Source organism: Mastigoproctus giganteus, chromosome 10 (assembly GCF_048544385.1).
Source record: "Mastigoproctus giganteus isolate SK-2022 chromosome 10, ASM4854438v1, whole genome shotgun sequence".
Taxonomy (NCBI): domain Eukaryota; kingdom Metazoa; phylum Arthropoda; class Arachnida; order Uropygi; family Thelyphonidae; genus Mastigoproctus; species Mastigoproctus giganteus.
In genome coordinates, this window is record NC_143584.1 from 101,842,940 (window position 1) to 101,857,538 (window position 14,599).

General features: G+C 36.4%; 1 protein-coding gene across 1 annotated transcript in view; it reads left to right on the forward strand.

Moving 5' to 3' along the window:
• The window catches only part of CenB1A (Centaurin beta 1A), an 806,494-nt gene that overhangs the window by 657,658 nt on the left and 134,237 nt on the right, over positions 1-14,599 (forward strand). Inside the window, exon 19 of the mRNA XM_090384002.1 lies at positions 10,451-10,553. Coding sequence (XP_090240128.1) covers positions 10,451-10,553 — 103 coding nt within the window. The remainder of the gene's footprint in view (positions 1-10,450; positions 10,554-14,599) is intronic.

Below are 14,599 nucleotides of genomic sequence, written 5' to 3' on the forward strand. Positions count from 1 at the left end.
TAGTTTGGCGAAAGGTATATGGAAACAACTGTTACCGCTATCTTAACCATAACTCTAGCAGCAATTGCTTCTAAAGTTGTTTGCAGTGGGACTGGTCTGAAAGGAGTTCTGGAGTTTACTAGCAATGCTACACCTCCATGTGCTGTATTAGAGTCGTTCCTATCCTTTCTAAGCATTATATGATGTTTTATGCTCATAGTTATTTTAGGTGTCAGGTTTGTTTCCTTTAGACAAAGAACAGCAGGCTTATATTCGGTAATTAAGTCATAAACATCATCTAAGTTAGCTCTGAAACAGAGTCCGTGACAATTCCATTGAATGATTTTGTGCATTATTGAGGATTATCGGGTGTGTCTGCTTGCTTACGGGATGTGGTCTGTTTGCGCCTGTCTAGTCTTTTTTCCCTTTTTGGGAAATTTGGTCTAGTGACGTCCATGTCCTCCTCTTCTGCATGAAGTTCAAGAAGTGGTTCATCTCGGTGTGAATTTCTATCTATGTCCATGGTATCAGTACTGGTTTTTTGATTATTTCTTTCAGAGCTTGTTTGATTAACTGGCTGTTGTACAGAATTTTTATCTAGCGGTATTGTCAATGGTGTGTTTACCGAATGAGTTGATTGCTGTTGGGTAGGCTGTTCTTTTGGTGTAGAGAGGACTGACCTGGCCCAATCAGAAATTGAGATGCTTGGCGGAACTGAACAATCTGTTTGTACTGTTATGGATTGTTGCTTTTTTACAACTGAAGAATAAGATGGCAATTTATTTGAAATTAAACAATGTCTTTTTGCTTCTTGGTATGGCACCTTGTGTTCCACTTTTTACTTTTGTATATTCTTTTCAGTCTGCCACTGGATGCACTCCTTTGAAAATGCTGAATGATTCCCCTTACAGTTTGGGCAGCTTTGTATTTCATTGGGGCAGTCTGTGTGAACATGCTCTTTTGAACCACAGGAGGCACAGGTGGTTACACCCCTGCAGACTGCTTGTGAGTGTCCAAATTTTTGGCATTTAAAACACCGGACTGGGTTTGGAATATAAGGTCGAATTTTGCACCTTAAATATCCAGCTTTAACAGTTGTTGGTAAAATTGGTGTTTTAAATGTAAGAATGACCGTTCGGGTAGGAGTAAGAACCCCATCTTTCTTAATCACTATCCTTTTGGCATTTATTACATTTTGATCGCCTAATTCCTGAACGATTTCCTCCTCAGATACGTTAAGGAGATCCCACTCGGCTATTACCCCTTTAGAGGAGTTTAAGGTGGCATGCGGGGTAACCTTTGTGGGAATTCCACCAAAAGTCAATATTTTTAATAGTTTTTCCGAGTGTTTATTCTCGTTCATCTCCACTAGAAGGTCTCCGGATTTTAATCTTCTAACCATTTTTGGTGGGCCCGCCACATTCTCAAGACATTTCTGTATTAAGAATGGGGAGAGCTTACTCAAAGGATTGTCAGTCAAAGAATGCAGTATCAAAAAAAGAGGAGCAGGGGTTTCTGTTCCTTCTTTTTTCTGCCGTTTTGCATTTCCTGCATTTAAATCTTCTCTGTTTGAGAGATCTGGATCATGAGATCCATAAGTGGCATGTCTATTTATGTCCATCTTTGCTCCTTTTTGCCCCGGGAGAGTGTTTTTCTCCTCCCAGGTTTCCAGCCCCGCCACGTGGAGGCAGGAGCGATGCCACCAGTGACCAAGTGGTTTAGAGGTTTAGTTAGGTTAGTACGGATTATATATATATATACACAAGGAAAGAAAGGTGTATTTCCTTTCTGGATTCTACTTCAAAGCTTTTAAGTAAAGAATCACTTAAGAAAAACAAGAAGAATAGTGACACTGGAAAATAAATATAACTAATCCGCTGAGAAAGAACGCTATGTATCGCACAAAATATCGCTTGGGCACTATCGCTTGGCACTCGGGGCCAGAAAAGGTGTGATGCCTAAACAGTGGAATAATGCAATCATAGTTTTGCTGCATAAGAAAGGAGATAAATCAGAAATTGGAAATTAAAAACCAATTAGCTTGTTATCCCACATCTACAAGTTGTTCACAAGGTTCATTACTAACAGATTAGAAAGAATACTTGATGAGAATCAACCAAAAGAGCAAGCTGGCTTTAGGATAGGATTCTCAACTATGGATCACCTTCATGTAATATCACAGCTAATGGAGAAAGCAAATGAATATAAAACACCATTATTCCTGGCATTTGTGGATTATGAAAAGGCATTTGACTCCATACAGCATAAGGCAATGTTTCGGGCACTGGAAAGACAAGGCATAGATACCCCACATATTATGATTTTGAAGAAAATATATGAGAACGTTACCTCCTTTATTAGACTAGACAAAGACAGTAGGAAATTTAAAATCGAGAAAGGAGTTCGACAAGGAGACACAATATCTCCGAAGCTGTTTACTGCTGCCCTTGAGGAAGCTTTCAGAAGATTATACTGGTCGCAGAAACGAGCCAATGTGAATGGAGAGTACAAAAACCATTTATGATTTCCAGATGACATTGTGGTCATAAGCCACCATCCCAAAGAATTAGAGGAAAATCTTAATCAGTTATGCACAGTTAGTAAGGATTTTGGACTAAAGATGAATATGGCTAAAGCAAAAGTAATGATGAACAAGTATGCCACAGAAAGGGAAATAATGATTGAAGGAGCAGTTTGTTTGTTATTTGGTTTTTAGGAGCATTAGCAACTAAGGCCATATTTTTCCGGAGATATGCAGTGGTCATTCCCTGACCTTTCCGCATCCTCCGTATTTGGTGGGCACGGGCTCGTACCCCGGCCTAATCAAGAAGCGTGTGCTACGCACTGCTGCTCCTGCCCACCTGGCTATGGAGGAGCCTGAAGGAGCAGTAAATGAAAAGGTGGAGTCATATACTTATCTGGGACAAGTTATTAGCTGTAATAATGATAAATGGCTGGAAGTCAAGAAAAGAAAAAATTTTTGATGGATAGCATTCAGGAAATATAGTCATATACTGAAGAACAATATCCCAGTTTGTCTGAAACGTAAAATAATGAACCAATGTATACTCCCCACCATGACTTATGGAAGTGAAACTTGGGCACTCACCAAAAGAATGGAAGAGAAGCTGAGAACTACACAGCAAAGAATGGAACGAATTATATTGGGAATCAGACTGTTAGATAATAAGAGAAACACATGGATTAGACAGCAAACTCAAGTAAAGGGCATTCTTATCAAAACTAAAGAACTAAAATGGTCTTGGGCAGGACATAGCTTGAAGACATGATGACGGATGGAGTAAGAAAATAATAGAATGGTACCCAAGAGGATCTAGAAGAAAACTTGGAAACAAAGGTGGAGATGAATAGATGAAATTCATGAGTTTGTGGGTAGTAAATGGATGGCCAGTGATCAAAACAGAAGGAACAAGGAAAGTTGCTGGAGAGGCCTTCATCCTGCAGTGGATTGAAAATGGCTGATGATGATGATGATTAGTAGTATACTAATATTAGTAATGGAAAATGATCCAAAAAAACTTATACTGCATCAGCAAAAAAAACCCAAAAAACTTCTCGTATTACCCAGCCATCCCTTCAAACAATTTATCTAGTTTTCTTTCAAATTATTCAAACTACCCACTGGCTGAAGGGAAATTTCTGCACATCTGTACTGCAACAATCCTTCCTCAATTTGAATTTATGTCCCCTTCGTGTGTGTAGTCTGAGTAGATAAAGGATGCCATCAGCATTAACTTACTCAAACCATTCAAAGCAATAAACAGGTCAGTCAGATCTCACAATCTTTAGATACTTCAATTATATCACACCAGAATCTAAAAACAGTATTTGACAATTATTACAATAAATTCAAAAATATTTTGAAGTGTAATAAAGTTTTCTGGTCTGGGTTACTAAACATATGTTTATTCAGCAACTACGTTTGCAATGGCACATTGGTTTTTGTTCAGAACAGGAGAATAGCTATGGGCACCTGCTATTCCATGCTATTGCTAACCTACACTTACACCACTATGAAAAGAAGATTAACAACAGCATTATAACGTATCATTATGTAGATGACCTGCTTAACATCAATCAACTAGAATTCAATAATATCGCTACCTACATATACCCATTGGTTTTGGACATTACTTGCATTAACTCCAACGACCACACTAGAGCCACATACCTGGATATTCTCATCTCTATTGAACTGGAACACATGGAAACTAAAATATATGATAAATGAGAGGACTTTAGTTTTAATACCATTAGCCTCCCAAATTTACAGGCTAACATCTCTAAAAACATACATGCAAATATAATAAGAATGCAATGCTTAAGAATTCTATATAAATGTAAGGATAATTATATTGATAGGGAATGTATAAAGTTAATTTAAGAATGTATAAAATTAATTTAAGTAATTTAAATTATGCTAAAGCGTAATGGGATACCCTTAAATTTCAGTAAATGTCATCTTATCAAAATGCTATATATACATATATGGACAGAACGTTTTCCACCATCTTGTTTATTGCAGATATATGGGCAGTGGCACTCTAATTGAATTTAGAAATCTTATGATTGTTAAATCCTATATTTAGTAAGCTAGCTGTATATCAGATATACCATAATCGTTCTCTGTATATTTCTTGCAGTATTGAAACCACTGTACACATTGCTCCTCCGTAGCCAGGTGGGCAGGAGCAGCAGTGCATAACACACGCTTCTTGATTAGACCGGGGTTCGAGCCCGTGACCACCAAATACAGAGGATGCAAAAAGGTCAGGGAATGACCACCGCATATTCCCGGAGCAATATGGCCTTAGTTGTTAACGCTACTAAAAAAAAAAAACCCAAATAACTGTACACATATTGCAATGGTGCGGTCCTTTTTCGCTTGCTTGTTATGATAAATTACCTTTGGTGATAACTACTATACTAGCAGGCATTAGACTCACTTTTTATTTTTTACTTTATTATTTTTTTTATTTTACACCTTTTATTTCATTTTCATTTCCCATTATTCCTTTATTTTTTTATTTTAATCCTAAAAACAACAGATGCATGTATCTATTCCTTATTATTTCGCATAATACTAACCTAAGCAAAATTGGTTAGAGGGCATTGCAACACATGCATAGCAGCAAGACAAAAAATGTACTTGGTCTTTTCTTATTTAACTTCACAACGGTAAGGACGTCTTCAGGTTAATTCTATAATTTTAATTAATTGCACCACTCTCTGTTGGACTAACTATCCACTATTTCCAGTTTACAACCAAATTAAACTCCCATTATCTCTAGCTTACAACTAAATTAACTCCCTATTTTATATAATTTCTTTACCTATTAATAAAAATCTGTCAAAACTGGAATAGGGATCATAGAAACAGATAGGTGTTGGTCCTTGTTGAGTGCCCATCAATGTATACAGGCAGTAATCAGCAGGTGATAAATTTAAATATTAAAATTTTAAATATTTATAGTGTTCAATATGTTAAGGTTAATTTTAATACCCCTATTACCATTCTTCACAATTACCCTAAGTTGTGCATAAGTAATTAATACATTAGAAATTCTACTACATGAACCAACTTATAGTTTAGCTGTGGCTTTGTACTACAGGTTATGACTAAAATAATTTCAACTGCATAATAGATTTAATTATATCAATAAATATGCAACGATCATGTAATGTTCAATTATTTAATGGCACAATGTAACGATGCATCTCTACCTTTGTCTTTACCTTAAATTAAGTCATCATATTGCCTTTTGTTGTGTGTGTGTGTGTGCGTGCATGCGTGCGTGTGCTAAAACAATTGTTTAACAAATACCATGAGAAGCTTAATATTCACGAGAGCACTTGGGACAACCTCGTCAATCTTTGCATACACAGTAACTTCATTTTCGATGGCAAGCTTGCATACAAACAAATAATTGGAGTTCCCATGGGTTCACAAATTTCCAGCCTTGTTTCTAACTTGTTTTTACACTACTATGAGGAATTATTTTTTACTAGCAATCCCAATCATAAACTTTTATCTTTCCGGTATGTGGATGGCATCTTAGTTTTAAATTCCGACTTTGAACACTTAGCTGCAGATATTTACCCCTCTGAACTTAAACTCAATTAAGAAAATGTTGATAATTGCATAGCCAACTTCCTTGATCTGAATATTACACTCTGCAATGATGCAGTTCCTCATCTTATTAACATTTATGACAAAAGAAACTATTTTAACTTTTTGATGTCATTTGCCTCACAAATGACATTGGCAATCTAATATTTCCAATAAAATTCACAAAATACTACAGCAGGCCCTCATTATAACGCGGTTCGCTTGACGCTGATTCACTATAATGCTGTTCTTATATTATAACTCGTATCTGACTATAACAATGTCACAAATCACTATAATGCTCTTTTACAGATTGCATTTTTAGCATATTTAACGAAATCGTTTCATTTGATGGCGCCGATAGCTTGAAAATAAATAGCAGAACAGCGTTAAAACATTTCCCACACCGACTTGAGAAATTTTCACACACTCAGTGAAATTTTCTCGCACGCTAATTTAATTGCAGTACAGTGATTTGTTACGTAGTTCTGAGATCAACATTTTAAAAAATGATCAAGTATATTGCTTGTAATATTTGCTTTATATGCATTTATCCGAAGTCTTGTTATCACTCGGTACACTATTAGACATCGTGCGTAATGGACAGTTTACTCAAACATTGTATCATAATTAATGCAACCAATGCAGTTACATTTTTGAAGAGTTAATAATGGAGGATAACAATGAAAAAGCAAAGTCTGGATGCAGTACGAAGACTACAAATGTTAGAAAAAGACTGAATTCAAAAATTAAATTAGACACTTTGAAGCAAATCAAATCCAGTCAATGACAAGCGGAAGAGTGCCATAATTTAGGACTGGCTAGTTTAACAGTAAGAACAATTATAAAAAATAAAGAATTAATTTTAGCGGTGGGAAAGACAGCTGTTCCACTGCAAGCAACTAGGGCTAGACCGGCTATTAGGATTGAAATGGAGAGACTTTAACTAATTTCATTGCAGATAATATCCAATGCAGAATTCAGTTAAGTTAAATATTATAAGAGAGAGAGAGAGAGCGAGCTCATATGATGATCTGAAGAAAACTCATCTAAAAAAAAAATATGGAACCATTTAAAACTAGTAAGGGCTGGTTGAATAGAGCAGGGAGATGCCGCAAGTGCAGATCAAGGAGCCGAAACTTTCAGAAAAGAACTCGTTAAAATTATTGAAGAGGGATATTATGTGTTATACTTCTCAATAAGATTTTAACATAGATATAACAGGACTTTTCTTGAAACGAACGCCTAAAAGAAGTTTCATATTGAAAGAAGAAAAAACATGCCAGGTTTCAAAGTGGCGAAGGATCGGTTGACTTTATTGTTGGGTGGTAATGCTGCGGGGGATTTAAAATTAAAACCTCTTTTAGTTTACCAGGAAGAGGGCCAAAGTACAACCCAAAATTGACACATTTTTCATGATTAAATTCATCAATTTAGATTAATTAAATTCATGATCTTAATTGGAATTTTAAGTTTAATTTTGATACATAAGTAGTTACCACATAAATATACACTCATGTAATGCAGAATATTTTGTATGTACAAATATTTGAATATTAAATATTTTGACCGACATTTCTGCATCTTTTCACTACCATTTATTATTGATTAGGAAATATCCTATGGCACCGACTGCAACTCACAAATACATATGTTACCTTATGGGAATGCAGTGCTCGCTTAGCGTGGATTCACTTAGCACTCTGTTTTTCCAAAACGAGCTATCAGATATGTATTCAAGCTATCAGATTAGCCAACAAATGCAGCAACCATATCCTTTTCACCAAGCAATACAAGTTTTTTATAACAAGCTTTTAAATAATAATATACCCCCCTTTTTCATCAAATTCTGTTTCAGTATAGTTTCTTCAACAATTAAAAATAAATTCAATTTCGATTTATTTGACACTTGTCCATGTTAAAGGTATTGTACAGTTGTATATTATTTGGTGGGGGTTAGCATTAGTAGAGGCATATTATGCAAGAAAGCAAGCTTATGCAGCATCAGCCAAAAGAAAGAAGAAAAACCACTCCCATTTCACCCATCCGTTCGTTCGAAATACCTGTCCAGCTGAGCCTTAAATTTATTTAGGCTATCAACTTCCACAACAAAGGATGGAAGTCTGTTCCACCAACCAACTACCCGCTGGCTAAAGGCAAATTTCCACACATCTATCCTACATTTGTCTTTCCTCAATTTGAATTTATGCCCTCTCGGGTGATTATTCTGAGCAAGAGGAAGAATCCCATCAGCATTGAGCGTGCTCAAACCATTTAAGGCTTTATACACCACTATCAGATCACCTCGCCGGTGCCTAGTCTCCAGACACTGTAATTTGCAAAACTTAAGCCTTTTTTCGTAAGAGCAACCCTTTGTTCCATTCCACTACTTATTTCCACTACTTAGTTAGTAATCACTGTTCATGACTTCCATTTAAGGTTCTTTTTCGGAATGAGACTCCTGTTGCTTTACTCTCTAAGTTTTTCACACATTTTGTCTTAATTCTTCCTTTCTACCATTTGGAATCCTTTACATTTGGCTTTTTATTTCTGGACTTATTAAGTTAAGTATCTTCCCTGATAATAACCACTAGTTTTGGCACTTTGCTTCTCTGACTCCGGTCTCAGATCTACTGTCTGTTTGATAGCCATGTGTTGTGAATGGTTTTGTTTTTCTTTATGAAACCTGCATCATTTAACCAGGCCTTTTATTTGGTGAAAAAAATTTATCAACGGACACAAAAATTCTTCTTATTCATGGTTTTCAATTTTTCTGTTCTGTCGCCATCAAAGTTTTTTGCCTGCTGGAATTTTTGTCACGCTCTTCAATAGATTCACCCAACCTTAAATCAACCTCAGATATAGCCAAACAGTGCATTTCTCTGTCTACAGCGGTTTATTAACTTGGAAGTTTGGAGCCGTGATCTATAGACCCTGTTCTATGATCATCTAAAATTTCACCAGAATTTCATCTCCTGTAGATCGGTATTATTCTTGTTTTACTTTCTGTTCCACATGTTCCTTTACATATTTGTATTCCTGCTGCCTTATTTCTGGCATTTCATGTTTTTAGGCCATCTTCCCACATTTTTTTTTTTTTTTTCTTTTTTCTTCAACGATAGAGGTCATCTCCTAATCTATATAATTTGGTGGCTTGTCATTGTTTCCCCTTTTGCATCTTGGCTGTGTACGTCTCTCCTCCGCTTGACTTAATGACTCCAGGTAACACCCACTTTTCTTTTAGTTTTAGTTTCAATTTCCCTTCTCATCTACAAGCCTATGGTGTTAACATCCATATTTACTAACGCTTGCTTATACCAGAACCCTTTCTTTAAGGTCGGGCCTTACACACCCAGTAAGTTCAGTATTTTTAATGACTTTTTCTATACTTTTTATCTTTGTACTGTCTTTTTCTATTTTTTCCTCCTTCGTAATACTATTTGTGTAATACGTGGGTGATACGAACGCTCAAACTATCCTGCATCCTTTCACTATTTTCGCCTTCTTTTGCCATCATTTTCTCCCCTTCCCCTCCCCAAGAATTTTACCATTCCCTATACTATTTGCTTGTCCACACTTTTTGATTAAATATCTCTGCTGTATATTTGAATTTTTACATTTTTTAACCACGTTAATTTAATTACTTTTTACCCCTTCCGCACTGTACAAACATTTGTATTATATTTCACATTACACTTTTGTAAATTTGTATTAAATTTAAAATTACATTATAAACTTAATTTTTACACTGCGTAGGGACTAACTTGTCTGTTAGTATTACGATAAAGGCTGCATATTTGCTTCCACCCCTTTTTCTAATACTATAGACAAGTTTGGAAATGCAGTGACTGATAGATGGTCAGGAGTAGTCCCCTAATGAAATTTCAGATTTTGAATATTTGCCATCCCTTGATTCAACCTCTTGCTAAAATTGCCCGCCCATATCTGAATATTGTGTTATTTATTTCTTATTTGTATAAAATTATTTTTGTATATTGTTTGCTTCCTCAGTCCAGTTCATTTTTGTACTAAGTTTTTCAAATTATTTCACTTTTTCACCACTACTTCACTTCCAATTTCTACTATCCCTTAAACTTCTCTTAGTTCAGGCACTTTGTGTATTTTTCATTTCCATTTTCACAGACACTTTATTTACGTTACAAATCACACATTATTGATTTCCTTTTGCTTCTTCCTTTACTGCTGTGCGGCGTGGGTTTGGAGCATTAGACATATGATAACTTTTGTTATTTTCCTTTTTCTGCTTATTTTGCTTCTTAACAGTTTAATATTACTAATATATATATATATATATATATATATATATATATATATATATAGGTATGGAATTAGATAGTGCTGATGAGTCTCCTAGTGCCGAAGAGGATAACAGTGAAATTCCAGAAGATATTAGCAAATTTCATCCAAGTTTGCTGCTGTACAAGTAAGTACAAAAAAAAAACAGGTTATAGGTTTCATCAGCAATTTAAATTTTAGCTATTGTGTTCATTTTACTCTACTGTATGTTGAATTTTAAGGAAGTTTTGAAAAATTTTCCTTCAGATTAATTGCAGGTTATGTATGAAATAAATACAGCTGTAATTCATGCATATATTACCTTCTGCATACATATTTTATAAGTTTTAATATAATATTTTTGTAATCTTTTTAGTTAGATTACTGAAGATAAACAGCATTTCAAGAGTGTGTGTGAAAAAGTTTTGATACTTTAATATATTTCTGTGTTTTAAGATATTCCTGATTGAACTTCTACTTGCAAAGTGGTTTTCCTTATGAGTACAAATGCTTGAAAACAAATAATAGTCCTTGAATAAACAAATAATAGAATGTGCAGACATGCTCTCAGATATGCCAAGCTGTGCTTGCTACAAGAGTCTAAAACACTGATGGAACTGATATTCGAGTGACACTCAAGCCAAATGGACCTAATTTCAGCAAAGTCCAGTCGGTCTGTGACTGTCAAATACTCTGCTTACATCTTCATGATGGTGGGACTGTTAGAAACCCTGGATATAACCTCCATGTGCAAGTCCTGAAATACGGTACCCAGCACACATAGGTGACCACTGAGGTTCAAACGAACATAAGCAGAGGTTGAGGTGTGGCGCACACACCACACAGAGGAATGTCACCCCTCTGTGCCCTCTGTGTTACCAGGTAATACTAGGTGGTTGTTTGTTTGTTATTTGGTTTTTAGGAGCATTAGCAACTAAGGCTATATATTGTTCCAGGGATATGCAGGGATATGCCCTGACCTTCCCGCATCCTCTGTATTTGGTGTTCATGGGCTCGAACCCCGGTCTAATCAAGAAGCGTGTGCTACGCACTGCTGCTCCTGCCCACCTGGCTATGGAGGCAAGACTACTAGGTGGTAGATGACTCTTATGAACTGGTGAAATACCGCCACTTTGCTTATTGGAGGCTTGAAGCGGTGGAACCCATGATGGGAGCGGCAAATCCTCTCCCATCTCTTCCACCATCATGAGTATGATTGATATCTTTTGAGGTTATAATGGACACCATGGCAGGATCCAATCTTCCTTACATTTTGAGGGGGCCCAGGTGCCAAGTGTTCCATGGCCCAGCGATTATAGTGTGCTCCCTAAAGTGATCTTTTCAAAGAGCTTTTGCCCTTTTGCTCTTTGACACTACAGGAAGTAGGCAAAGGCCCAGAAAGGAAAGACAACTTTCTGTTTCTTTTTCATATCTCTCACTAACAGAGCTGCTTGGTCACCTTGTGGCACTGCTCCTGCCTCCCTGTGGCGGGCCAGTACCCTGGGTGGTAAAGACAAACCCCCAGGGCCAAAAGGAGCTATCATGGATAAAAATACTTATCCACCCCTAGAGCCTTCAAGCTCAAGACCTGAAACCTACATTGACTATGGCACCAATCATGACTTAGGTAATCACAATCCAAAGAGACAGAAGACCAATCAGATGGAGCAACCTGCCCATCATTTTTAATTTTCCACTTGCACACTGGTCAGCCTATGAGCAAACTGTCTCCCTTTGTTATACAAAAACATCTGGAAGGTATTTCAGGATCTTCTAAGACTGTTAAAAGACTACAATCAGGAGACTTATTAGTGGACACTACGAACCACAGGCATTCGGAGAAATTTTTACAGCTTACAAACTTTGTCAGTATTCCAGTAAAAATATCTCCTCATGCAAAACTAAATTCATCTAAGGGTGTCATATCCAGTTGGGACCTTTTAAATGTCAAAAAGGAGGAAATAACCCAAGAGCTACAGGGACAAAACGTAATTCAAGCAAAATATATAATGACTAAAAAACATAATCAACTTATACCAACCAGAAATATTATTCTCACCTTTAATACACCCAACTTACCCTCCTCTGTGCGCATTATAGCCTCAGTTGCTGATGCGCCAATAAAACTCAAACCCTCCTCTGTAAAATCAGGTTATTTACTTTGCCGTATCTGCCCCTACATTCCCAATCCTTTACAATGTTATAAATGCCAAAAGTATGGCCACTCACAAACTGTATGCAGAGGAGTTCCTGTCTGCCCTAAATGTGGGTCCTCAGATCACATACAAAGTGACTGTTCGATTACAAAAATGACCTGCCCAAATTGCAAAGGCGATCATCCTGCATATTCCAAGATATGTGAAAAATGGAAAACTTATAAAAAAATAGTAAAATACAAGGTTGAGAACAAAGTAAGGAACCAAGAAGCAAGAAAACTAGTTGTACTTCCTATAAACAAAAATGTAACCTATGCCAATGCCGTAAAAAAGTATCAAACAGTTTCCACTCAAACTGATGTCACAGTTCCCACTCAAACTGATGTCACAGTTCCCACTAATGAATCAATTTCTGATTGGGCTAGAAATATCCTCTCTGAACAACAACCAAGTATACGTAAGGAACAACCCAAACTCTTAGATCAGGCAAATAATATTCCTCTGATAGTACCAGTGGCATCTCCTTCAAAGAGTGCTACCACATTCCATATTACAAACTCAAATGCAATGAAAAATATCCAGGACACAGACGGCACATGAATACAGAAAGATCCTATTTTAGAAATCTATGCTGATGAAGAAATGGACATTGGTCAGCCAGTTTTCTCCAAAACAGAGGAACAAAAATTGGAACGTAATAAGCCAGTCACCTTCAAAAAGCAGTCAGATACAGCTCCATCAATTAAACACAAATAATGCCTTGTATTCTACAGTGGAACTGCAGAGGCTTTCGTTGCAATGCTGATGACATCCATGATCAGTGACAATCCTAATAAATTCAAAGATCCCGACTAAACATATTCCACTTCAAACTGAAATAGAAGCTGTTGCTGTTCATATAACTCTCCATATTGCAATAGCACTAGGTTTCAATCTACTTACAACCAAACCATACTTACTGTTTAAAAGATCTCGAAGACCTCTTCATACAGATACCTCCACCTCTCTGTATATTAGAGGAATTTAATGGGCACAACCCCTTATGGGGTGCTTCTAAATTAGGTAGATGGGGTTGACTCATTGAAAGCTTTTTAGAGGCACCAAATCTTGTCTTACTCAATACTGGTGCGCACACACACACACACACAGCTCACAACTAAACAAACCTCAGCAATATATCTCTCCATTTGTTCTGCAGTACTGGTCCTGACCATAGAGTGGTATGTTGTTAATGATCCTATGGGCAGTGATCACTTCCCAATTGTATGCAACATATTAATAGCACAGACTCCTCTAACTCAACCATGCAGGAGATGGAAATTTGTCCGAGAAAACTGGGCAAAATTCCAGTCAATATCCTTTGATGAGAAAAAAAAATCCGTCTCCAGCCTGTTCATGATGTGACAGATTACATCTCGTTGCATCTCCTAAATGTGGACTAAATCTCCAACGCGTTTAGGAGATGCAAAATGCTGACGCGTTTCTGCTGACAAGGCTAGTGGGAGCCAGATGTGTTCACAGCCGCCAAGTGGATTTTCTTATTTATTGATTTGAAATTATTGTTTTTCTAAAACTTTTGATTTAAATTTAGTAGTATAGCATTATTTCGTGTTTTTCTGATTAATCTGGTGTATTTATTCTTTACTCGGCCTTGTAATTGCATAAACGTATCAGTAAGGATATCATATCCACTTGTTACAAGTTGCACTCCGCTGAACGAGAAGTTTTTTAGCCATATTTAGCCGCTTTATTGACCAATTGATACATCAAATTATTTTCTATAAATAGCTTATAGACCTAGTCAGGATCATTAGTTTATTCTGAATTGAGACAGCGAGATTTGGAAGTTAATTAATACTTAAGTGTCCGTAGTTTTACAGTTCGTAACTTGTGCCATTGTTATACGATACGTTATATCCCGAACTAGATAGCATTAGTATAGTATAGTATATAATATAATATTGTCAGTTAATCAGCAAATTCTACTAATTTTGTTAAACTTCATTGTCAATTAAATTGTACTTTTAACTAAATACAT